This window comes from Sceloporus occidentalis, unplaced genomic scaffold (assembly GCF_023333645.1).
Source record: "Sceloporus occidentalis isolate IW3139 unplaced genomic scaffold, rSceOcc1.0.p SCAF_17, whole genome shotgun sequence".
Classification (NCBI taxonomy): Eukaryota; Metazoa; Chordata; class Lepidosauria; order Squamata; family Phrynosomatidae; genus Sceloporus; species Sceloporus occidentalis.
In genome coordinates this window covers 7,954,667-7,981,925 of record NW_028316997.1, presented here as the reverse complement: position 1 = coordinate 7,981,925, position 27,259 = coordinate 7,954,667, and the positions used below count along the sequence as shown (strand labels likewise).

General features: G+C 36.5%; 1 protein-coding gene across 1 annotated transcript in view; it reads right to left on the bottom strand.

Moving 5' to 3' along the window:
- The window catches only part of LOC149302799 (hepatocyte growth factor receptor-like), a 55,823-nt gene that overhangs the window by 26,932 nt on the left and 1,632 nt on the right, over positions 1-27,259 (bottom strand). The window contains exons 2-9 of the mRNA XM_089481989.1: positions 16,064-16,255; positions 12,735-12,869; positions 10,253-10,426; positions 4,560-4,717; positions 4,354-4,456; positions 4,122-4,258; positions 3,764-3,928; positions 3,020-3,119 (exon numbers count right to left, since the gene is read on the bottom strand). Of these exons, the coding sequence (XP_089338115.1) occupies positions 3,020-3,119; positions 3,764-3,928; positions 4,122-4,258; positions 4,354-4,456; positions 4,560-4,717; positions 10,253-10,426; positions 12,735-12,869; positions 16,064-16,255 (1,164 nt within the window). The remainder of the gene's footprint in view (positions 1-3,019; positions 3,120-3,763; positions 3,929-4,121; positions 4,259-4,353; positions 4,457-4,559; positions 4,718-10,252; positions 10,427-12,734; positions 12,870-16,063; positions 16,256-27,259) is intronic.

Sequence of the window (27,259 nt, the reverse complement as noted above, 5' to 3'; positions counted from 1 at the left end):
AAAAATCCTTTCACTAGCCTAAAGCACAGGGCATTACAAATGACCAGAATATTTTGAATGTAAATTGTATATTTGTGTGATGATGCCTCCTACACCTTGATGTGTTAACATCGCAAATATTCAAGGGGTCTTTATCAAAAGCATTCATACCAATGATGTAATCTAAACCACAGCTAATTCCACCTTGTCAAAACAAGGATTTTCTTTTAATGTCAAAGCGTCTCATCTCTTCACTGCTGGAGGCCCCTGAAATAAAGCTCTATTTTCGCAGAAGAAGGCTACATATTCCTTGAATGACAACCATCACATACATTGTGTAGTTCTCTCTCTTATTATATTAGTGGCACATTCTTTGCCCTTGTTATCTACTGAAGTTGTTTAAATTAATAACTGTGGTATATGTAACTATCTTTGAGGCTATCCCATAGAACAATGGTGTATAATATGAGTGTTGCACTGTTTAATTACATTGGCACAACCTTGTGAAGTAATTTCAATTTGAAAAAATAGTAATATTTAATGCTGTAAGTAATTAAACTCCCTCGTCATTGCAAAAGAAGAACATAAAACAGGCTGTCATAGTATAACACTGTATAAAAATTGGATGTGTTTCCCCAGCTCCCTCAGGTTTTAGGTTATTTGCACAGGGAGATCCCCACTAGAGTCCTTGGTAGTCAGAATTCAAAGTTACAATGTATAAATTTGAATGCATTTTATATAAAAAAAACATAATATCTGCTATGTATCTGGGACTGTGGCATTCTAGGCTCTGGGAGCTAAGTAAAACAGTGTTTTTACCTGCTTTTTTGGAGGATCCTTACTGCATACTTTGATTTAAGCAGATATTATGTTTTTTATTATATTGTGATTCTAATTTACATTTTGTATCTGTCTTTTTAGGAGGATACTTTGAATCCTCACTATCTAGAACCCTAGTGAGGGTCTCCTGGGGCAATTAACAGTGGGCAGAGGACTGCTCACCTAAAACCTCTCTTCGAGAAGCTGGGAAAAACATCCAATTTTTATACAGTGTTATACTATGATATCCTGTATTCATTATTCCTTCAAATTGATATTACTACATAAGGGTGTAGTTATTCACCACTGGTATACATTGTGAGCACTTCAGAGCGGTTCACAGAAGGTTGCAGCACTATAATATTAACCACTGAAGCGCCTGTTTACACAATTCTTTTGTATTTTATCCAATGAACAGGTTCACAATTGCAGACTACGCATTTTACCCCGGGAGGTCAGTGTAGAAGATGCTCTCACGGAATGGTAAAAATCTAATAATACTCTTTAGAAGTGATGCAATGTGACTGATTGGTAAGGGCAGGGAAATCTCATTTGCGATGACCTTGCTGTTATGTGATTTGACATGACATTTTAAGCTCTAAATTGGTTTTAGCAATTGAAGAATATGATGGTTTTAGTTTTCAAGAAATATTGGATTGCAGAACAATGAGGAAATGCTGTAATTTAATCTACTGGCTACTCAATTAGAACAGTACCTATGAAGCAGCACCCTTCTGTGTGATTGAATTATATACATTTTAATGGGAAAAGTGAATATCATTGTTATATTTCTGTTTATTGTATTGGGGGAAATTAAGTATCATATTTTAGTCCATAACAAAGAGAAATGCATCATAAACCTGATATGTTGACTGAGAACATATACTTCTTATCACCGCTTTATGAAATATATATGTGATTTAATGACATCCATTGGAGAATGGGCAATGCATGGTTGCATATAGCATCTATACAACATTGTGTATAAAAACTGTTTTATATGGGATCACTATAATGAATTCACAATTTCTACTAGTGCTGGATCTACATTGTTAGTGTATTGTTTCATGTTCAAAGATTGGCAGCCTTTTTGTGCGACCGTTTCTGTATGATCTGACACCTCAAAGTATGATTAAGAATAACATACAGCAACTGCCAGACGTTACATCTTTACAGGTTGCCTTGATGTTCCAACGCTTTGGCAAAGGGTTAAAATGTTAACACAGTAACATATGTAGTTTTGTGTAAGAGATCATCTGAAACAGACAACAGTTATAATAAAGTCTAAGATTGCGAGGAGGAATCATTAGTCTCAATGAAATGGTGTACACAAGCACTGTGTCATCTTCTCAGTTCCCCCTTTCACTTATTTTAGCTTCCATCATGGGAACTGCCTGGCCTTGCCCTTTCTTGCGGGATATTTCCATCATACTACCAGGTTGTTTAGCATTTTAGTAAACCAGTGAGAAACCAGCCTTCTATTCCTGTCAGGCTCAGTTGAATTAGGTGACATTTAACATGTACTAGGAAGAAAATATAAATCAGACACAACAGTGATTATTTAAAGAACAGTATGAGCTATTCAGAGGAGTATAATATCAGGGATTTACAGAAAATATTTCTGTTATTTATTGAGCTATTTTTATTTCCGTAGCCCAAGCAACATTGCGTCACATAGTCATCATCCACCTGGAAAAACTGCTGTGATAATCCCTATCCTCTGCCCAGTTATCATAAAATAGATCTAAAAGGCTATACATACATGATAGCTGAACAGTCAGATATAGTTTGGTTATGCATGGTTTATTAGTGGGTAGTTTTATTAGATGCCAGGATATTTTCTAGTGTTTTTTATTAGATGACAATGTGTTATTTAGAGGCCACTTCACACAATGATTTGTGAAATCCTTATTTTCTTATATACAAAGTTCTTTGCTAGTGCACACTACACAAGAGATGCTGTATGCTTTTTAAAATCAAAATGCAGCAATATAAAATATTTATCTAGCCACCTGGCACACGTTAAGAGGGTCACTCAATCATTCCTGGATCAAACACAAAACCTGTTCAACAGAGCAGTTTTTAAACACTGAAACGATTTAGAGACAGAAAATTGTTTTCAAAGGTGATACCAACAGAAAAAGCATGGTAGAGTATCCTATTTAAATACATTCAATGTATTGAAAACCACAACTGATGTCAGAGACCGTGATGAACTCACCACATTGTAGCGTAAATCTGGTTTTGACAATTGGATTAGCATTCTTGGGGAATCGACTGCATTCAAGTTTATCCCTTGGGCTGTAATGGAGCTTCCACCACTGTAGAAAGAAGAAAGAAGTTAAAACTGATTCTGCTGGAAAGCTGTATTGCCATCGGGACAACACGCATGGGTGTATCATAACCATACCTCTTTTTAATTATTGATAGAACCCACAAACACTTCCTTACATAGACTATAAAGCAAATTAATAATACTTACTTTTCAGAACGCCAGTGATTAGCCTTTTCACCCACACACCCTGTTCATTAATCTTCTATAATCTTTAAAACATGCCAGATACTCTAAGTAGCTGAAATAGCTGTGTAGCTTAATCACATCAACCAAATGATAGATAAAAATCTGAATTATGGCACGTTTGATCTACCAACGAGAAGTGTGCTGCTTTACAAATTCCCTTACACTGGTTGCAACATTTCCATAATAATTTATCATGTAATAAAAATTTAGGCCATGTGTACCAAATGAAAAATCTGAAGTATCTGCACCTTTCTAAAACTTTTCTTGACACGATTTTTCGGAAAATTGTTTAGAAAAGAGCAGACAGGATTTGGAAGGAATGCTAAGGGAACTGTTAAAATGGACAATATATTGTATGTGAAGCATATCTGGAAAGAGAGTCTGCTAAGGCTTTTGGTGATGGGATTCTGAAGTGTGATTTATGTAAAGCAAAAAGTTATATACCTTAGGAAAGATTTTGCTGGATGGATTTTGATAACAATGGGATCTTCTTTGTAGATAAACTTTATGTTTGTTTCTCTGTTGGCATTGTCAATTTGTAGAGTTACGGGAAATGCAGCAGCAGTAGTTTGCTTGGGTGTATAGCATTCTATAAAGGTACTGGATACACTGTTGGATAGAAGATAGAAGATGTAAGTATCTTTCACAAGGGTTATCAAGATTCTGTTACACAATCATAATACATAACAGCACTGTTAAACGGCAGTGTTGTGTATATAGGAGATAATGTTTGATTAAACATTATGTGGCGTATTGTGAATGCCGTAAATAAATAAAATTGCATTTAAATATATTTTTTTACCTTTTGATGACACATTTTTCTTCTCCAATGTAAATGTTCCTGTCTCTACCACTGTCTAAATAATGACCTTTCACAGTAAGCAATGTTCTTCCCGATTTTGGTCCATAATGTGGATTAATATTTGAAATCCCAGGGTCCTAGAACAAATAAAATGATTTGTATTATTGTCTTACAGATCTTAAGATGTCATGTGGCTTCATCCGGCTCTCTAAAAATTGTCAGAACAACTTACCACGTAAGAAAAGGTGTTAAAGCTGGCAGCCTGTTTTCCATTAGATACGCTACTGCTTACGTTAAACTTGGGGCTGATTACAGAGCCAGTTTTACACACCAACCTAAAGATTTAAAATACAATTTCATAAAAATACAAACTATGGTCTTTTGATTTGGTGTTGTTTATATAAACATATTTTGTTTTAAAAAAAAAAAAGTTCTTACTTGTTTTGGTTACTGTATTTTCCATCTATTTTGCATTTTTCCTTATCAACAAGGATTTTGGTATTTGTAAAGTCAAAATTGTTATTACTAAGAAAAAAATCCCATCCACATATTGTTAATGAAGTACCACCATCCAAGGGGGCAGAAGTTGGGAAAATCTGAAAATAAAGTAAAAATGAAATAAGACACTATTGTACAGTTCACTTTTAAACAGGCTGCAGGTACAAAGGGAATAATGTTTAGTTATGGTACAAACAGGTAAAAGGTTATATTGGTTGGTCCTGTGACTGGAGCATTTTCACCATCCTGCAACCAGATGACTCCTTTTGCATGTTCTCCAATGTGTTCTAGGCTGTCTTGTTAGGTCATGTTGTTAGACCCTGTGACTGGCAGAGAATGAATTTAAATTTTGGCTCTGCACAAATCCATGTGTACAATATTTGTCCATATCTATCTTTGCCTAAGTCTTCTCATGTGTAAATCAAGTCCCAATTATTCTCCTGTAGGTCATATGAATAAGGCCCTCTAAGCAGTAAGATATACAACACGTCTTGAGGATGTCTACTGTGGTAGAAGTCACCATAGCTCAGCCACTTCATCAGGTTTCTCTTGCTCACGTGTTGTAGAGGGAAAGTTTTAGATTTATGTCTGGTATTACAGAAAATACCAGATGTTTAGAATAACAATTAAAGATGTAGTGAACTTTCAGATTTTATTTCCTGGGATATTTTTTTTGAACAGTCATGTCAGAAATGTACATGCTCCCCAGCATGCTCCATAGAGTCTTTCATATAGTGTAAAGCAGTTTGTTTCCACCACATTCTACTTTGTTTATTGACCTGGCATTGGTACTGATAAACCGTAACAGTTTAATCATTTAAACTTGCAATCATGTATTTATCCAGTGTACAGTGCTGCAGATTACAATGGCTCTACTGTATATAAATCCATAAATAATAATAATCCCCATTGCCTATGTATAAAAAAAACATTGTTTATGTAGCAGGAGGTATCAAGAATCGTATACAGTTTGGTTCAATGATCCCTGAAAACAAATCTGGGGTTACTGACGCTGTAAATCTACAGAAGTTGTTGGATGTATCCCTACGTATTCAAAATACCACCTGCTGGGAGAGTCTTTAGAGTCCTAAAAATAATCCACATGGATACTCTACAAACATATTTTATATAAGAAAACTATTTTTTTCTAATTCTAATGTTAATTTATGTACTTGACCTTAGTGTGGTAGTTGTAAGAATAGTTACTTATTTTCAACAATAGCGTAGCAGCATAATGTCAATTGTTTGCACACTGGCAGCCGTGTTGAACAATGAATGAATCTGTTAGTAGGAAGTAGTTTAATGTGTGTTGTGCTGGGAGAAGTATACAGTATCTGTGGCCAATTCATTTTATTGCAGGCTACCCTGCACATGCACCAGGCAACTATTCTGTGGATGAACTCTGATTACCGCCTATTCTTTGTAGAATAAAAATGCATAAATACTCCATGCAGTTCAGTGACAATTATCCAGAGGAAGGGCTTTCTGTATATTGTAAATTGTGCTAAAATTACAACAATGGTGGGAAAAAATACAAATCTGTGCGGATGACTTTTGTGAAGCAGTGCCAATGAAAAGTCATTAAGTGGCATTTGTGTGACATTTATGCTGCTCTTTAACAATTGACTTTAAGAGCACAGCCAAATAAATGATGAGAAAAAATTCTAATGAATACCTTGAATGAAAGGTTCCTGCGGGTTTGACTATTTATATCTTTATTCTACATTGATATTAGCTGTAATAGGTTGTGTGCAAAACACAGGGCAAACATACAATAACTGCCCCTTAACTCACAGGTCATAGTAAAACTATTTGCACCTTACAGTATATACATGTCAATTTTGCAAAGTATATACTGGACTTCCAACAACTGACACGTTCTTGTTCGTATATACCACCACAATAACATTGACTTTGATCAATATACATAGTTGACTGTAGTCATCATTTTTGCTAACTTAAATAATGGGCATTCCTGTAAAATACATAGATTAGAAGTCTCATTTTAATGTACGGTATTACTTTTCCATTATAAAGGTGCCTCATGTTTGCCATGTAAGAAGGAATGAGATGTGTCAGATAATACATAGTTAATCCTTAATTGGAGAGCTCCCTACAGTTTACTATTTAGTAGAAAAAAATTATTTCTGGTAATTCAACTATTATTACATATAACTTATCGGCAGATAAGATAGATGACAAATCCTAAAATGTCAGCCTTAATATGTGCCTGAGACTGTATACATTTAAGTCAGCATCACAATTTACATAGACGTATAGTATGTATTGGTCATTGTAAACACTGAAGTTTAGGGAGATAAGCTGTCTTTTTAGCCATCACCCTTTGAAGACCTCTTTGGAAGGGGACCAAGTAGCTCTGGTCCTCCTGCTGGCCTTTTGGCCAATGATGGGCGGTAATACCTTTGCAATCTACAGTATCTTCTACTATAGCTCTTGAAATAAAATGTTTGACATAAAGAATCCTACCTAATGTTCTTCACCAGAAACAGTGCATTCGGACTTCAGTAAATAAATAAATAAATGGTTTAATCAGCTTTAAGCTGTACTGCTGGCAGCCTTAACTATCATTGATATTCATTGAGATGTCATTATCACTGGCAGACATCCATTCGGCGCTATAACAATCACTTAGTAACTTGTATTTGGAGTTAGATTGAAATTAATGACTAAAATTGTAATCTGAATCTTAATAGAAAGGGAAACACTGTAGTATTACCCTTGGGAGAGTGATACATGTGTGAGCACCTTACCAGTTTACTGCATGCTCTAGAGCTCAGTGATGGTCATGGGTATCAGAACTAGTGATACGATATAGAAACTCACATTATTGTCCGTACAGGAAACGAGGGAAACATGACAAATGAGAAATACATAAAAAAATATATATTATTAAAACAGCACATAATAAACACGGAAATCACAGCTATGTGGAAAACCATTTTAACTGAATAAACACACACTTAGCCAATCATGTTAAGCCCACTCTCCTCTACAATACTATGGGGCTATGAATAAAAAGCAGTTCTGGTGCAAGATGGCAGCGCAATAACTGGGAACATTACAATGGTTGCTATGGCGACTGCATCACATTTAACATTCTCAAATATGGAAATATTACATAACAAATTTTAAATAATTTCTCATGCCTTTCATTTTGCTCGTACAGAACACATTTTCCAGTTATCCTAATACTCTGCGAATATTTGTGTTTTTTGATTATTACATCAAATATGTAAACTGTGTGAAACAGTTTACATATTACATGTTTTCACATTTCTTTATACTTTCTTTTTTATATTGAATTGGGAACATATACATCCTTGTTAATGGAGGATGATTGGGATTATAGTTTCATAGGAGATAGAAAATCATTGTATGTACTGCTGGGGTTTTTTTTTGTTTTTTTTTTACAAATTGCTTTACTTTATCAGTACTATCTCATGTGAAAAACAGGTGGAATTTAATTATGTTGTGGGTAGATGAACACTGATTATGATCATTAAGGCAAAGGGTTCTCTGCCAATTTTCCCTGATATTCATCTATGAATCCTTTTTTGTGTTTGTGCCAAAACATGTAAGTATTCTATTCATAATTTGTTATTTACTATACATGTTTATTGTCATTTACAAAAGATTCCTGTTAATATATATCATACATTCCTACAAAATGTTATCATTCTTCAAAAGCTTTTGCAGTGAGTCATGGCATGATTTATGAGTGGAGAAATAGGTACATAGCAGCTTTTAATTGGATTTAATAGTGTAAAGGTCAGAGGTCAGAAATGTCAGGGAAACACTTAGAACTTCTTGTTTTAATCCATTTCTAAGTGAGTTTTAGATCACTCAGCTCTAATTGGGTGATGTTGTTAAAAACCCGTTGCTGGGTTCCCTCTCACAAGGTCCCCCTTGCCTCCTTTCAAGTGCTCTAATTTTATAACATACACTTTAATCTAAAGGGACTTCTGCAAAGACATCTGACTTGCTGACATAATTGTGGTCCATCGTGATGGCTAATCGGGCAACATATCAGACTAAAAGTACAGACGCTAGCACTGACATGTCATTTTTCTACCCAGATTAATGAGTTGTGGCTCAAAGTAATATGCCGTAAACAGTCATTAGTGTGGATACAGCAAGAGGCAAAGATTTTCTGCTGTAGAACAACATGATATAGGGGGCCATTCCCTGTAAATGTTAAGCTTTGCATCTTTTAGTAGGTCCTAAAGGTTGCTGACCCCTGTGCTTTGCACCTCTTTTGTTTGGCATATTTCCATTAATTCTCCTTGCAAACATTACCTAAATGATGACTTCAACAGAAACATTGAAACAGAATCTGTTGGAAAATAAGAAGTATTTAGCCCATTAAATCTGCCAATTCTAATACTCTCTGCAACACCTGAAACATTACTTGATAATAACCTTGGGTTTCATTGCATTATAAAAACATTCACACCTATCCCTAAAGCTAGTTCGATTGTTCAAGTGAAAAATCTTTAAAATAAAACCTTCGGTCCGGGGGGGCGGGGGGGCGGTGGGGCACCAGCTTGTGGCCGCCATGCCGCCTAATGCCTCAGTAAGCGGGCTCACACAGAGTAAGAGTAAGTCCTGTGGAGGAGTAATCGGAGAAGGGCACAGAGCAGGCAGTCAATGAGTCAGGTAAAGTAAATAAAAATATGTTGGGAGTGGGGTGATGATGGATGTGGACTCATTTTGGGGGCTGTCCCTGGGGTATCAGTAGAACTGACATGATACTAAAGGGGGGGTGGGGGGATACAAATACACAATGTGGGGCTGGCTGGGGGCAATACACAAGGGTGTGGGGGCATTAATTCACATGGGGCTGCTGGCTGGGGGCATCACATAAATTAATACTAAAGGGAGGACTGTCTGGTTGGATAAGTACACAATGTGGGGCTGGTTGGTGGTGTATAAATACACAATGTGGGACTGGCTGGTTTGATAAATACAGAAAGTGGGGCTTGCTAGGGCATACAGTAAAAACACAATGGGGGGCTGGCTGGAAGGCACAAATACACAATGGGGGGCTGGCGACATGAATACACAAGGAGGCAGCTGGGGCCATCACTTAAAAGAAGTGGAGAAAATATATATTTTTTTAATTGTTGTAGTTTAGCTCGTCTCGATATCCTGGTGGTTGTGTGTTTGGGTGTCGATGTGGCAGAGACTGTCCAGGTGTTTGTGAGTCGGTGTGGCATAGCCTGTCCTGGTGTGTGTGTAATTTTTCCGTATCCAGAGATAAAATGCCCTTGTGAATGTGTAGACCACTTCAGAGGACAAACTTTTCTAGGCCCAGAAGTCAGGGACAGGAAAAATAAAGGTATTGTGTTATTTACTCTATTTCAATCTGCATATATTATTAAAAAGGATTAGCCATACTAATTTGTGGCTTCAGGCATCCCATGTACAATGACTTTTTTGTTAGTGTACTGATGCACTCCCAATCCCATCAGATAAAATGATATCCTATACTATCTGTCTAGCACTGATGTCATCTTTCTCCAGTACACATGGATGCAGAGGAGTTAAGATTCTGTCTAACATTGTTCACGCAGAGACTTCTGTAAAAAGATGCAGTGTATTATATTATTCACCTTATGAACAACTGGAGAGCATGAATCTTGTGTCCACTCTTCATTCAAACACTTATGCTTTCGGGAACACCGGTTCCTGCACCATCCACACTCCATAAAAGAAGGAGCTGAAAAGCATTGGCTGCATGACTTGAAATGTTCACAACCCGAGCCTATCAAAGGAACCTTTGAGATCTGTGGCAGGAAGAAAAGTCAGTCACAAAATGTCAACTAATTTCCAGGCACCTACCTACCTATCTATCTATCTATCTATCTATCTATCTATCTATAACAAACGAAAAAAATAAAATAAAAAAATCTCCTGAATTACTCAATCTTTCATTGGACCCAGAAGTGTTACATAGGGCTTAGCAAAGCATCTGTGCTTGATTGGCTCTTAGCACTGCAGCTAGCAGAGCATAATGAGAACTATAGTCCATAATGACTACAGCGATATCAAGCTACCGCATCAGTTGCACATCTCTTTGGGTCTATTCACTGTGTATTACGGTTTTCTGAACTATCTGCTAAATTTCAGAAATTATTGGCTAATTCTTCCATCTTGAGGCCCTTCTTCCACTATGAAGCAAACTTCTCTGGTAATGATATTTCTACAAAAGGCATCATGATCAAACTCAACCTTTGAAACCAAGACAACATTTATGTTTGAGTTCCATAGACAAATTCAATTTGTGAAAATAACTTTGAATAATATAGCTAGACTTTTTGTAACGCGCACTAGACACATCAAAAAGGCTGAAGGATAGGGTAATTTTTAAGGCTTGTCTATTAAGCATCAAAGCAAAAATGTTGCCAGGTTTAAACTTTGTATATGTTTTATGGAACTGCAAACATTGTACAAAAACTACAAACTAATTATAGGGCAATGATGTCTATGTTGAAAATGTAGATTCTCTACGGTGTCCATCTGTGTAACAGTGCAATATTCAACAATCCTATACTAAGTATCAGATTTAATGTACATGAAAATAGAATTCTGTTTAGAAAACAGAGTTTTTGTGTATAATCACCTTGATGAGAATATATATGGTACATGTTTGTTTGCTGTCATTTGCCAACAAAGTTACATTAGCACATTACCCCCAGAAGAGATGACGTTGCGTTATACTCTAACAATAGTTTGTTTGAATTTCTTTATATAAAGCTCAGTATCATTCCTCTACAATGCAATAAAATAATAATGTTCTGCTCAAAGAAAAAAGTCTTTCAAATTTCTTTGGAAAACCACAATATTGTTACTCGGTTTGCTAAGACGGCAATAGACATTATCCTAATATTTCATTTTCTACAAGACCTTAACCCCTTTAAACCCAAAGACTGGCACTGACATCATTACCTTACAAGTAGTTCTATGTATTGCTGCTTTTTTTAAAATCTAATTCCTTTAGTTTCTTTGCTTCCCAGTTACAGTACATATTTTTGCTTGATAAGGATAGTCTGCCAGCTAGAACATCTATGATGCCAAGAAATGAACTACCCCACTCAATGAATTATTTGATTTATATGGCACAGTTATATTCCACAGCACTGTATTTATCTGTATTGCAGATGGCAAGGACGTAGAAAGTGTTACTGTGCTCATTTTCAGTAAAACTAGGGGTGAGCATTCTTACCACTGAGGGAAATAAGTAGCTTGTACCCATTTAAGGAACATATTATGTTTACATTAATCAAGAACCTGTGGCTATTCTGAGGCTGCACAAGAGCTACAGAGTTGTGGTCAGTAGCAGTTGGGAGCTCTATGGATACCATAGAGCGCCCAACTGCTACTGACCACAACTCTTATGACCATATCAAAGCCGAGTGGGGATCATAGGAGTTGTACTTCAACAACAGTTGGAAATCGATTGGTTTTCCATTGTCATAACTGCAAAGTTCAACCATTTTTTATACACCCTAAAAGTTACACAAAATTTTACACAATGCATTACTGAGGAGGTATTTATGGTGAGGTAAGTCATACATATTGATGCAGGCAATGCATTATGCTGAAATGTGAAAATAAATGTATCAGTAACAAATGAAAATTTAATATGTTGTTCACAGTGAAATGTCTCTCTACAGATCTAGAAAATGTTTTATTCAAAACTTATTTGCTTTTAAAATTCCCGGTGAGATCACTCACAGGCTCCGATCTGACGCCAGCATATCGCCTCGTCAATGGCCACATTACCAAACTCCCCAGAAGAAAATGAAAATGCAGATTGCGATAAGAGAGAATACTTTGTTACGAGGTCAGCGAATGTGAGGGATGTCATTGTCAATTTTTAAAGGCAGGTTTTTAATGAATAAAACAGATATCTGGTGTAACCCTATACATATCAATTTAGATTTATTATTATTACTACTCACAACACATTGCATTTTACCGATATATCTGTTAATATTACAAAGGAAACATATGAATGTAAAATGGTGGGGAAAAAAGTGTTTATTATTACGGAATTGACTTTCCCACAAAATATGTACACAAATGACTAACCTGCATTCCTGTGCTAACCAGTGTATATCCATTTTCAGTGGAGGTTTGGTTGATGACTACTATTGGAGAAACAGGATTTGAATCAAGGAGAAAATTGATGTGAGGTTTTGTTTGACCCGAGCGTGATATCACAACCTAAAAATAAAATAAAAAAAAATTGGTGATTTTAGGTACACAGGTCAAATACGCTTTTGTTTCTCAATGTGTGTTCACATGTTAGCCATATTATCAGTACAACCAGGGAGAATGAATTCATCATATAGGACAACATATTTGGTTCAATGGCAATTGAGCCAAACTGTGGGACTTTCCACCAAATATTCTACTTATGTCCACTAAATATAGCCCATTTTGACACTTTCATTTATCTGACACACCAAACAGTAAAATATGGTTTACATAATTAACAAATTAGTTTATCTGAGATCACAGACGAGGCCTACAGTGACTGAGTCCATGTACCAATCAATGGGATGGGGCTGAATTCTCACCATTTGTCAAAAAGGATGCGCGGCAGAGATGAATGAGAAGAAACCAATATTACAGATGGATACGCCAAACCTCTTTATTGTGATTTGAAGCCTTTTTATTCCAGAGAGGTCTGTAATGCATTCCATCACAAATGAAAGCAAGCCTCTCTGGTGGGAAAAAAAACCCTTACCCTGATCTACATAATTCAGAATTAGACCATTATTCACCACAGAAAATGAAATGCCAATCCAATTTTATGCTTTCGAAATGTCTGGCATTAGTTCTACTCCTCTCACAGTTTTAGCACTTGTACTTAGTATGAAGTATTGTGATTTATAAATTGATGTAATAATTAAAAAGGAAACTTACTGAGAACTTTCTCCTAAAGCCATTCAGTGGAAAACAAAGACTCTGAAATATTATTTTGCAGAAACACTGAAAATAAGATTGTAAGCTTGCGAGCAGGGTCCTCTTTACCTAATGTGTTGGCGCTATATAAATAAAAGATAATAATAATAAGAGGAATGGTTCCTGTTCAAGGCTGGTAGGTTTCAACAATGAAACAAACTTTGAATGTAGACCATCAACAAACAACTTTCCCATTATGCAAATGTTACCCTTCTTCATTTACTTATTTTGTTACTGCAGTAACCACTGATATAAACATGTAACTACTATAGAAATGAACAGCTATATACAACCATGGAAGGACTGTCACAGAGGGCAGAGGGGCATATTCCAAAAGAGCGACTAGCGTATGTGCAGGATCGGCACATTATTATCACCATGACTGGGTCCATTATATATATTTCATTTTAATGACTGCTTGTTACATGGAACTAAATAAACAGAAATAGAGGTTTGCCTCCAAAAGGTGTCTTGGGTTGTGCATTCCCTTTTGGTGAATCTCCATTAGGTAGCACTAGATAGTGTATTTTAAGTGGCTTGGCTCCTAATTTTGCTTTGAATTATTACAGGCCTCAAAGTCAGACTTGTTTCCTGTTCGCTGTATATAACAGTTGAGAGGTTCTTGATGTTTTAGAGAGGTGTTAGTTAAGATGGCAATGATATGGTTTTCTTATTGTACACGTGTGTCTATGTGTGTGTTTTTTCCCTGTATCCAATTTTGACAGGTTTTGTGTATTTCCTATCTTGGTGTACAGGCCACACTTTGCTAAGTTATGTGTGCCGTCTGTGTCTGTGACTTTGCTTCCCATAAGTTTCTTTTACTCTTTATGTGTCTTTTTAACTAGACAGAAAGACTCCGACTATTCTTGTTTCAAGTGACAGAGTTAAAGAGACAGCTTTTGGTTTGAACGGTACCACCATAATACAGATACCAAATCAACGTAACTCAATATGGCTTCTGTTTATTAAAAAATATACACACATAAACATCACTTTCCATTTTTAAAATGACATTTTAAATTAAAGGTGTTTTCTATTGCTTTACGTCTATCTAAATCTAACAAATAATACACATAATACATTTGTTACTATTAAATTTATGTCATTTTGCACAATAGCAGAGTTGGGCGATACATGCTTATTGCATTCGTACAAAGTTCATGGCCTAATAAAACGATGCCGTTATGCTTCCAATTTCACCCATTCTCAAGTGTATGCTTCATGCTCTGATTCTCACATAGAATGAAGACCACAGCGATTATACAATAACTGGACATAGCAAGAGTTCCACAAGTGCCCTATGAGATGAATAATTGGCATTCCTTGGTTATCTCTCTTAAAATATCTAATTACTTTGTAAGTTTTTTTCTCCAGTTAAGAAGTGCTCATTTCTGGCATTACTAAACAGTGTTAGAATGTATAAATTTGTAGCCTCTGTGAAATACCTGATTCACTTTGGACCCGACAGCTGTAATGCCTGCGCTCTTTCCCAGCCCCAGACTGAAACAATAAGAGGTCGAAACAGCTGCAAAAGGTTCATAAAAAAGCAGCTAAAAGAAAGCTTTTCAACAAGCCTGAGCATAGGAAGGAAGCAAAATTGTTTCTTTTTTCCTTTTCGTACTTGGCAGCTGACCCAAGAACGATATTACCCTTCTGTTTTATAATTATTCACACTGCCTAATAATAAAAAGCTGCAAGTGACTAAGAGACAAGTTCTAACACTTAATTAGTCAAAACATCTTGCTAAGTGGTCTGTAGTCTTTAATTTGAGGCATTCCACAATGGAAACATGTTGACATGTCAAAACACAGCAAGAAAACCGTGATTACCTCTTTAACCTTCTCTTAAATACGTCACTTGGGTATAAAATATGACATAAAAAACTAACTGTGTCATCAACTGACTAGTTTATGTTATAAAGTATGCATTTTAACAGTAAATCATATTCACTGCAATAAGAGGCTTGTTTACTTTTTAGAATTACAATATATTTTGAAATATTTTTTGGCCAATAGCTCATTTTTTATTTGTATTTATAACACTGGCAGTTAAAATTGATTTTTTTTTATTTAAAGTGTTTTGACATGATGTGACTGGTCCACCCCTGAAACATTTGCTTGCAGAATTCTATACGAATTTGCTGTGAGTAGTGTAATACACCCTGCTGGGGAAAGCATTACTATCACCAAACACAGTTAGATATGGTCATTTTTGTTTGCTATAAGCACCCAAAACCATCTTCAGAAAAAAAAACAAAAAACCTTGCACCCTGTACAGATGACTCGTTCCACTTTAGTGGTTTAAGAGAATATATTTATATATAATTATTTAATATAACACTTTCCCTATTACTTTACCAATAAATATGAGCAGGTATCATTCTAGGTATTACAACTGGCTAGATAAGGCAAAGTTCCAAGAGGAAGATCCATTATCTCAGTAGGACTCACCTGCATGAACCGTCCGCCAGATGTTCCCAAATTGGCAATAGTGAGAGTCCCTTGGATGAACACAGAGATCGATGTAAGCAAGACAGTGTTAAATTGGTTCATAAACAAGTCAAGACGTTGTAATGGAGTGGTGACTTCTACTCGGTATTCGTCAATTGGACCTGAGCAGTGGGATGCATTTCTTAGAAATGTCTGAAATAAAACGTGTACAATCAGTTAATTATACTGGCATTTTCCAAAACAACACTGCTCCTATTATACTTTCCAGTAGCCAGTTATCAGGAAAGATCAGCATAAATATATGAGAGTTCTGGTTCATAGGACACTTTCTAATAACAACACAGAGTGTTGAAACTGGACTCTTTAAAGCAAAGGTCCTTGTTTTTTTTAACGTCTTTTTATTTATTGAAGACCTTACAGCGGTACGAATGTATTGACAGCAGCGGTTTTAGCTAGTTCAATTATGATATACAAAAAGAACATCGACTCCAATCCTCAGCCATTTTTCCATTGTGTTGCAGGTCCTGGTTTATTATTCATCTCTTTCGTGTGATTTTTTTTACCACAATATATTCTAATTAATATCTAATAATGATCAATTCTGTTGATCATGTTTTATTTTTGTGTTAAAATTGGTCCATTGCACTTTTGGGAGTTGGAGCGATCCAAGCATGTACAAATATAACCTAATACAAACTCCAGTTATATTCTCATATTCTCATTCCGCATACAACTAGTACTTTCACAGTCTAGACAGCTCATTTAAATTCTTCACTTATATACAGAACCTCCGGATTCTTTCCAACGAAGACGTTAACTGCGCTGACAATTCAATTGGAATCTATTAATTGGTAATGTGGTTAATATCGATGATTTGCCTTCATTTCTGAAACATGATACTCGCCCTGTTTGTAGGGAAAATCCCAGGAGAATTCACATCAATAAAAAAAAAAATCTATACTTTTTGATCTGCTACCATGGAATGTTATTACAGGCTTGTAAAATTAACCCATTCAGTCAAGCCAGGTACTTAGCTAATGAAAACTACATGCATACTCAACAATGAAAGAACAATTAGATTTTTTCTAATTTGATGTGATTAGAGGCAGGATCTTCTGCATGCGTATTCGTCTAAAGATATGAGAGACTCTGAAAGTTATATTCAAGACAATTGGCTACGGAACGTCAAAGTGTAATACACTGTCCTAACTTATGTGGGGCAGTCCCGATTCAGAGCTTCTCAGTCCCATGGGACACAGTAAACTGCTGTTGATCAACAGCTTTCTGTATAAATATCCAGCTTTCTCCAGTCTTTCTGTCTCGGGTACTTTGTGGCATCCAGATGCCTATATCAGAGGGACTGGAAGATATAGGCAAGTAGCAAAATGTGAGTGAGGAGTGTGTCTCCAGCAGGACAAAGAATGATTTTGGGAATGCTCGTACCATTCTCTATTATGTAAACTTGACATAGTGCCTCGTGTTCCACTGAGAGCACAGAGGAGTTGGGGGTCTTGTTGTTGGGAGGTATGGCTGTATAAAATGGGCATGCAGATAATATTACAAATGTTTCCTCTTTCCTGTCTGTGTGCCACAAAAGTTGGTTGAAAGGACATTGTGCATTTGTGTATACACAAAGCAGCAAGGGAAGGGATTTCCAGAAAAGTATATCTTGTTTTCTATACACGTGCTAGCAATTTCCCGGGCATAAAGTTTAGTTACGACTGGATACACTACCTGAAATATTAAATGTTGTCCACGCCTTGGAGGTTTTCATGTGGTTGCATTCAGCTTTTTTTTTCTATTGTCGTTTCATAAGAATAGACAGTGATATAACAGCCAGGAAAACAATTATTTTAGGTTATATTTACATGCTTAGACAACACTAGGTCATTTCTGAATAAACATTGTGATTCCTTATTCCGTGTTTTCCTGTGAGATAACCCCATATAAAGTGGATGATGTGTTTTTCATCTATAATCACTAAATAAAATTATTAAGTGTTTTTCTTCTGTTCAATTGATATACGGTATTTGCTTTTCTTATGGAACATTGCTCTGTATTGTAGATACTAATTTACTTAGCATGATGGAACAAAACATTATTGACTCAGCTATATATAACACACTAATTAGCTTCTACAATAACCAGGAGCCTAATTGTGAAATATGGTTGTATTTAAATTAAGTCTTTCATTGATTTTCTTTGTTTGGTATGTGGCTTTAAATGATTGAAGTCTATCTATCTATCTATCTATCTATCTATCTATCTATCTATCTATCATCTATCTATTTATTTCAGCTGTTTCTACCTCTGTTTCTCTTGGTGTCCCTCTTGGCTCCCTCTATCTGTGTTGTTCGCTCTCCTTTATCGCTAGGTGTCTTGTTTTACACTCAAATGTTTGCTCTACTTCGGAAAAAAAAATAACGAGAGGACTCAAGGGAGTCTGTTTCAAAGACATAATACTTAGCATAGGCCAACAAGCCATATATACTAAGTGACCTGCTGTAGGAGGGACAGTCCCTCTATGGGACCCAAATCCCTCTGTTCCTCTTTCTTCCTCTAATGTCCCTCTTTCATAGGACCTTGCAATTTTCGCTGGACATGATTGTGTGAAACTAAACAGTAGAATGTGTTAATAAATTAAATTGTGCAAATAAACTACTTTATGTATTCAAAAAAGAACAAATAGACAAAAAGCTATAAATAGGTCAAAGTCAGCAATGCCTCCAACCAGGGCCGGCCCTAGGGGTGTGCGACCTGTGCGACTGCAGGGGCGCCTGCCCGGGACATAACTTAAAACATCGGGGTTTTTTTTTGTTGTTTTTTTTTTTAACTTTATTTAACATCATTCATGTTAAATAAAGTTTAAAAAACAAAAAACGATGCTTTAATCTAAGTCCCGGGCAGGGGCGCCGAGCGGTTGCTCGTGAAGTTCTCAGCAGCCGCTCGGCGCCCCTTACTCTCCGTGACACCGTCGCGGTGCTGGCATCTCATGTTGAACGCCGGACTATTCCGGCGCTCAACATGAAATGCCGGCACCGCGGCAGAGCGAGAAGACGGATGCCTCCCGCTCTCACCGCAGGACTCCGGCAACAATGTAAGTGGGGGGGGTGTAGTTTGAAGGGGCAGAGGGGGGGTGAAATTTGAAGGGGCATGGGGGAATGTAGTTTGAAGGGGCATGGGGGGGTGTAGTTTGAAGGGGCAGAGGGGGGTAGTTTGAGGGGGAAGTTTGAAGGGGCAGAGGGGGGGTAGTGTGAAGGGGCAGAGGGGAGGGGTAGTTTGAAGGGGCAGAGGGGAGGGGGGGGTAGTTTGAGGGGGGGGTAGTTTGGGGGGGTAGTTTGAGGGGGGGTAGTTTGGGGGGGTAGTGAGGGGGGGCCCCAGAGGAGTAGTCCGCACAGGGTGCCACAACGCCTAAGGCCGGCTCTGCCTCCAACCATACCCTCTAAAAAATTATCTCTCTGGCCATTGAGCATTTTGGGAAGTATATAAAATGAAAGTTAAGAAAAGCTGATGTTATGAGAAGGGGAAGAAGAGGGAGAGGACAGAGAGGAGAGAATGGAAAGAGAAGAAAGACAAGCGAGTGAGAGAGAGGAGAAAAGGGAGAAGAAAAATATCTGTCCATTTTAACAATAGGTGTATAAGCTTACATGTTTATACAACCAAAATGTCAATCCGGCTCTGAATTCATAAGAGTGTGCAATACTGGTTCCCTTATTTGCATATTTCTGCTGTTTCATACATAGCTTCAAGTAATTTCATGAGGAAAAGAGTTTCACCTACATATAGCTGTTTCAATCTTGTTAGACCTCTACAGTATACATCCATACATTTTATTTATACATTATATGAGATCAGTTTTATCATGCTACTTCATATTGAATGGATATATTGATGATTTACACATAAACAATAATCACAATTCTATTAAACAATACAAAAAAACCTTTTTGGTTCTGTTGTGCCTTAACATGAGTTAAAACATTTTCTTTTCTGTATTGAAGAATACATTTTGTAATTATTTTTAAGTAATTGATGGAAGAATGTATTCTTGACTCAGGCAATAAATGAAAGGATCATTTTGGTGCAGGTTAGAATAACAGGGGATGCTGGATGTGTACCTAACCTAATAATAGTCTTCTGCATTTATCTCTGTAAGAGTGCGGAAGATCACATTACAATTCCATTGGTTTGACATGACTGTCTATCTCTTCCCTTATTCTGTTATTTTAAGGCATTTGGTTTCCTTTTGCATTAATCTGCATTGCCCTGAAGCTAATTTATAATACTCTTTACATTCCACTGCTTGGTAGAAATCCATTTGTTTTCCAGTCATTAATGGTCTCTATCTCTCAACGTCTTCCATCTATTGGCAGTGCAACGTATAGTTAGGTGACTGATCAAAAACATATTTTTAGAAGAATATAATTTATAAATGCTTCTTAAAAATAGAAAAGCAACACCTATCTGAAACACACAGACTGTTAATAACATCTTTGATGGAGGTACTAAAGTTTGGGCACTTATACAAACAATTCCAGGAAATTTAGAAAAAACAAGTAGGTATAGAGGTTGGGGTGCTATAGACACATTGTGTTTAAAGTTGTTTAACTTTGGGCCTAGAGCAAGACAACAACTAAGAAAGATCTGACACATAAGAGGAAGAATGGGATCACAAGAGAGATTAATGTAGCTGGAGGCAGGTGCAGACATGAATGATCAGAAGGCATACAGAAAAACAAAAAGCTATGCACTGGTGGTCAGTGGAATAGAGATTTATAGGAACATGGACAGCACAGCAGGACGGTACTGTGGCACAGCACTTAATTATTTGGAAGACCTGTCTTGAGTAGTCATTCAGTCACTCAAAGCTTTAGACCTTACAGAGTCTCATGTGGGTTGTCCAACTAATGGAATATCCTCACAGCAGCAGGGTTGAAATGAAGGAATCTAAACTGTTTATGATAGCTGCATGCTTAGCAAATGCTTCAATTTAAATCAGCAAGAGTGCTTACTGTGCATGTTCACGACATGGTGGGTCTCGTTTTTCCCCAGGAATGTTTTCCAACTCATCATTACAGATGACTGGTGGTAAATATATCACGTGCAAGGAGATATGTTTGGTCAACAGTCACCCTCTGTTTCCTATCACTGAGCCAGTTACTTACCCACATACACACATTCTCCCCCAGCCCAAGCATTCTCATTTTATGTACCAGCCTTTTATGTGGCACCGTATCAAATGCTTTGGAAAAATCAAGATATACGACATCCAGCGATTCACCCCGATCCAGTCTTGAGCTCACCTCCTCATAAAAGCTGATCAGGTTAGTTTGACAGGACCGATCCCTTGTAAACCCATGCTGATATGGAGTCATACACTTATTTTCATTGAGATACTCCAAAATAGCATCTCTTAGGAAACCCTCAAACAGTTTACACACAACAGAAGTTAAACTAACAGGCCTATAATTCCCCGGGTCACTTTTTGTCCCCTTTTTGAATATTGGCACAACATTTGCTATGCGCCAGTCCTGGGGAACAGACCCTGTCACTATAGAGTCCTTGAATATTAGAAATAGGGGTCTGTCTATTACATTACTTAACTCCCTTAGAATGCGGGGGTGAATGCCATCTGGACCTGGTGATTTGCAAGGGTGACACAACAGCAGAACTTCTCAACTATCTGCAATACAGTGCATATGTTGGCTGGAGGGTTCCTTTAAGTGAATATGGATTTGCTAAAGGAGTGTGTCATTGGATTGCAATGAATTGCAGTGCATTTCAAAGGAGACAAATGTCAACTTAGATAGCTGATGAAGGAGGTGGTGGATGGTGTGGTGATTCAAGGCATGCAGATGAATGAATAGGCTGGTAAAGGCTGATGTTAAAGTTTGGATCATTACTATTATGTTAAGGTAAAAAAGGGTCAATGGTCTAGAAAGGGTCACTAATAGGGTGACCAGATGTCCCGGATTGCCTTGGACAGTCCCGGTCCCGGGCAGTCTCAATACGGGACAATGCCTTGTCCCGGAATAAGGAGTCTGAGTGAAGGAGGTCTCAGCCAATCAGGAGAGACTTTGCAACTCTCCTGATTGCCTGAGAGTTCAGAAGCCTCTCCTGATAGGCTGAGTCCCTCCTTCACACCAACTCAGAGTAAGCTGCAGCCAGCACCAGGTATGTGTGTCTGACTCTGTGTGTGTGACTGTGTTTGTCAGTTTGTCACAGTGTTTGTTAGTGTGACTGTTTTTGTCTGTTAGTGTGACTGTGTTTGTCACTGTGTTTGTTTGTTTGACTGTGTGTGTAATCTCTGGCAATATAGGAGTTAATTCTCTGAATCTACTCATGCCTGGTATTAGAGGGGTTAACATTCTATATCTACTCATGTAATGAGTGTATGTATATTATTAAATCTGAAATCTACATGGTTTCCAAGGCTTCTTAATAATTAATATACAATAGTATATGTGAATCAGGGTATGTGAGATATATATATATATATATCTATATATATATAAAATATATAAAACGTATTTTATGTGTGTATATATATATATATATATATATATATATATATATATATACCTGTTTGTGTCTCTGAATGTGGTCACCCTAGTCACCAAGCTAACAAAAAAGCATATAAAAATGCAAATAAAATGATAATAAATAGATTTTACTTCCATGATTTATATAATTCTGTGTTTGAAAAAATATTTTTCATATTATACAGTAGTGAGAATCCCAGTGTTGTTCTCACTCTTTATGAATAGAAGATTACTTCTACCAGTATCAAACTGTTTGGATCTATGTGGACTCATTTTATTATTCAGCAGTGTTATTACTTTTAATTTAGCAATGATTACGAGATGAAATGATGTGTGGGACTCCAGTTATATGGTCCCTAAAGAGTAATTTGTCTTAGTTTGGTTTGTTATCTTATTGGACATACCCAGGGGATGATAGATCAATATTGGCAATTGTGGTTTTTTTGATGGAACGTCACAATTATAGCCTTCCATTAGTCTGCACACAGTAAGCAATTCTGGCCATAAATCATGTTTTCTTTTATTAAAATAAGGATAAAGTGGTTTGTGTCAAAACCCTTTTCATTTATTTAAATAAACTGCATTTACTCAGTTCCTATCAAACCATAGATCTTGATTTCTGTAAAATGATATTACAATTTCTTTCCATGCAGCCAAATAAGCAGATAAACTTGCTTGTCTCGCTCTGTGTCTTTAACCCCTGTCTTGCATTTTAAACTATGTGGATTATACAAGCATGTTCTGCTTAATGTCCCAGTTAAATATGCATTCTAGATCTGAAATTAGGGGAACCTTCACAGCAGGAGATAGGGAAATAATGCAAGTCAAAAAGGAAATTAATTGCCAAAAGGTTCAAAAATGCGCAGTGACATCACGCAGAACAAGCTGTCCAACCATCACCATGCTTGTGTCACCAACTCATCATTATAATCATGGGCCTTTGCTGATGCACATTCACAGTAATAGTAATGTTCTCTCAAAGACTGTAAACATTGGCATGATATTACAATCTGATGCTAGTATTTTATCATTTAGTGGCTACTTATAAAACCCTCGTGCTAGAGAGCTACTCTTATAATATGCATCCCAGTGTTAGAACTTAAGTTACAGGAAACTTTATGCGCATGTTATTGGTTGAATTAAATTATACAGAATTGAATGGTTTTATGTGACCATGTAAGTAACTATTGCAATTTATTTGATTGAGTGCCACGTGACCACCTTTTTTCCAGAACTGAATACTGGACAGTGCAACCAAACCTCAATGCAAACATTTGAACTTCTAATTCCTTTCTTGTTGGTCAATTACTTCTCAAATGTAATAATTTTGCTATGAGTTTTTTAGGCAATAATAATATGTGCAATGTTGCATTTTTCTTTAAAAACAGGAAACAGGAGGACTGAACAAATAAAATGAATTTGGGTTACAAATGAGGACCCAGCTAACCTAACATAGTTCCAAATGATCTTACATGTAGCCACCAATTTCATTAGTAGCAAAATAAATAATTACACAATTAGGGCTAGACTACCCTGGGCCAGATTCACTCCAATCACTGCTTTGACTAAGGGTAGTCGTATGCTGGGCTGTTTGGGGACAAAGATGGCACGTCCTATGTGTGTGATTTGGGTGCTGGTCAAGTTCTATGTTGGGAATGTGGACGCCAGGGCTGGCTTTGGGGTGTGCAACCGTTGATCTATGTCTGTAATTTAGGGGGTTTTATCTATACCTTTAATGCTGAGTTTTTATGTGAATTCCAATTGATCTATACCTGCAAAGCTGGATTTTTGTGTTATTTTGTTGATCTGCTATGCTATGTGTCCATACATTATTTATGTATACCTGCAAATAAAGTTATTATGTCTTATTCAGTTGATCTATACATGCACGTGCTGTTTCCATGTATTGTTTATTTGAGCTATACCCTTAGTGCTGAGTTTACATGCGATTTCCAGTTGATCTACACCTGCAATGCTGGGTTTGTGTGTTCTGTTGATCTATACCTGCAATACTATGTTTCCATACATTATTTATGTATACCTGCAAATAAAGTTTTTATGCCTTATTCAGTTGATCTATACATGCACGTGCTGTTTCCATGTGTTGTTTATTTGGTCTATACCTGAACTACAGGGAGTAAGTAAAGAGAGATGTGGTTTAGTGAATGCGGGACAAAGGGACTCTGTGGATGATTACGGGGAGAGGACCTCTCAATGTTACGGTAAAGTCAGAAGGAGGGAAGACTGCACTGACTCTCACAGTCAATCCCTAATCTGCAGTCAGTATGGCAAATATTTTTGTTGGTCTGGAGTGTGGAACGGGGCCCAAGGAAATGCTTTCCTGGGGTCCAATTTTTTTCAATATAAAATATATTGGCAACATTGTCTAATATTTATATATATCGGCAGCAGGATCTAATATTAATTTATATTTGCAGCAGGGGGTAATATTAATACATATCGGCAACAGGGTCCAATATTTATATATATTGGCAGCAGGGGCAAAGGTGTATATATATATATATATATATATATATATATATATATATATATTGGCACCAGGGGCTACTATTAATATATATCGGCAGCAGCATCTAATATTAAAGAATTAAAAATAACTGCCAGTTCAGCTGTTAATTTGAAATTTGACAGCACATACGAACCGCTCGTCCCATCTAGCCTAACCATTTTTTCTCATATGTAAACCTTATACCTTATCCAGTTCTTGGGTTTGTCTTATATTCAGTATAGCTTTATATCTATCCCATTCATATTTAAATTCTCAACGATATTAACCTCTAAACCTCACTGTATTTGTCTGTCATAAAAAAAATCCCTACAAAGTTCTTCTATCCCCTTCATGTAGGTTAATGTTACAAGAAGAGTTAATCAGCGAGGAATTACACATCATTACTGATTTTATTAGTTTTAAGTACAGGATTATGATTTGGCGGTGGCTTACTGATGTTTTCTCCCCAAATCCTAAAACCAGAATCCATAGTGCCATCCATTATCTTATGGTATATCAATGTAAACGAAAATCAGATGGTGACCCTAGTGAATAGGCAATAAATTATATGGAAAATTCAATTGTGTCGTGCTTATTGCAGACGGCTAATACTGTATTTTGATTTACTCATTTTAGCCAGCTTTACAACACATGGAACACATTTACTCTTCCTGATGTAATTTCAATGCAGCAGTATAGAATGTAACATAACCTTAACATGACCTTGTGTATCAATGATCATTTTTAACTACATCTCAGGCTACATACCATAGACTATGAAGACAGCTTACAATATTAGTAATGGCATTTATGAGGTAATGACAAACCAAAGGGGTTAAGTTATGGGAGGCAGGTATTCATAAATTACCTAACATACATACAATATATCTACGTGTTCTTGACCCCCTACGTCTCTAATGATAGCATAATGAAGTTGTTATCAAAATGTATACATTTTGTCTCTGCCGAATTGGGAATATGTTTTGTTGTGTGCTTATAACAGTTTTAACATTACCAAAAGAAAATATTTTTGATATTACTGAAAAGTTGAGAGACTGGATAAACCACAATGGCCCAGCATTTGGCAGAAACACCTTGTTACATAAAATGACATATTCTACTGGGAGTGGTAACTCTGCTTTGGATACATGTGCAGATGCTTGGCTGTATTTAAGTGCGCAATAGAGGTTATTTGGATTCTTGTACAATCTACCAATAACACTGTACATTATTAACATACAGTGAAAACATAACGGGTTACTATGAGGCAACCAAATAAATACTGTTAAATCAAATTTACAATCCAAAAACCGTAAAAATGTAAATGCAAAAAAAGCAAAACCAAAAATGTCTCAAAATCATTTTCAAACCATGTTAAATAAAAATAAAAATTGGTGTGATACTTTAACGCCAACGTTTATATATATATTACCCTGATGGTAAACAACCATTTCTAATGAAACTTATTTTGCGAAATAGCTCTATTAGTATTCATAAACTGATTTAAGAATGCAGTGAACACATATATTTACATTAAGGCTTTTGCATGACCTATGACCTAGCCAAGCTCAATAGCTTGTTAGACTCAATTTGACAAGCAATCCACTGGACACCAGGGGCATGCAGGCTTATTTCCATTTGTCTGGGGTATTCTTTTCTAACAAAATAAAAAGCAGTTATTATGATACTTCATGAAAAGAGTAAGGTGTCAACTCAACAAGAGGGCACCCAATTGGTTAAAGGAGAAGTTTCTTTTAATCACTGTAGTCTTTCTGTCCTTGATTTTTCATAATACAAAAGACTGAAATGTTATCAGAATTTCTTACTGATGAAATACACATCCCTTGCTGACTAATGATACATTGTAACTTTAATTAACTGTTTTTGTTTGTGAAAATATTGTCAATTGTTTAACGATCACATATAGTTTCAGTAATACAAATAGGTTGGTTTAATTTGACAGATGGAGTTCTTTGAAAGGAAACAATCTCATAACAAACTGGAAGGGTTAATCTCCATTTTCAATGGCGTGTCACTGCATTCCCATGGGACATATCTGTCAGTAAGGAAATGATTGTTCCAGAGGCCAACAGCTGCTGACCATAGAGACTGGACTGGAAGGCTCAACAGTATTCAATTCCCTGA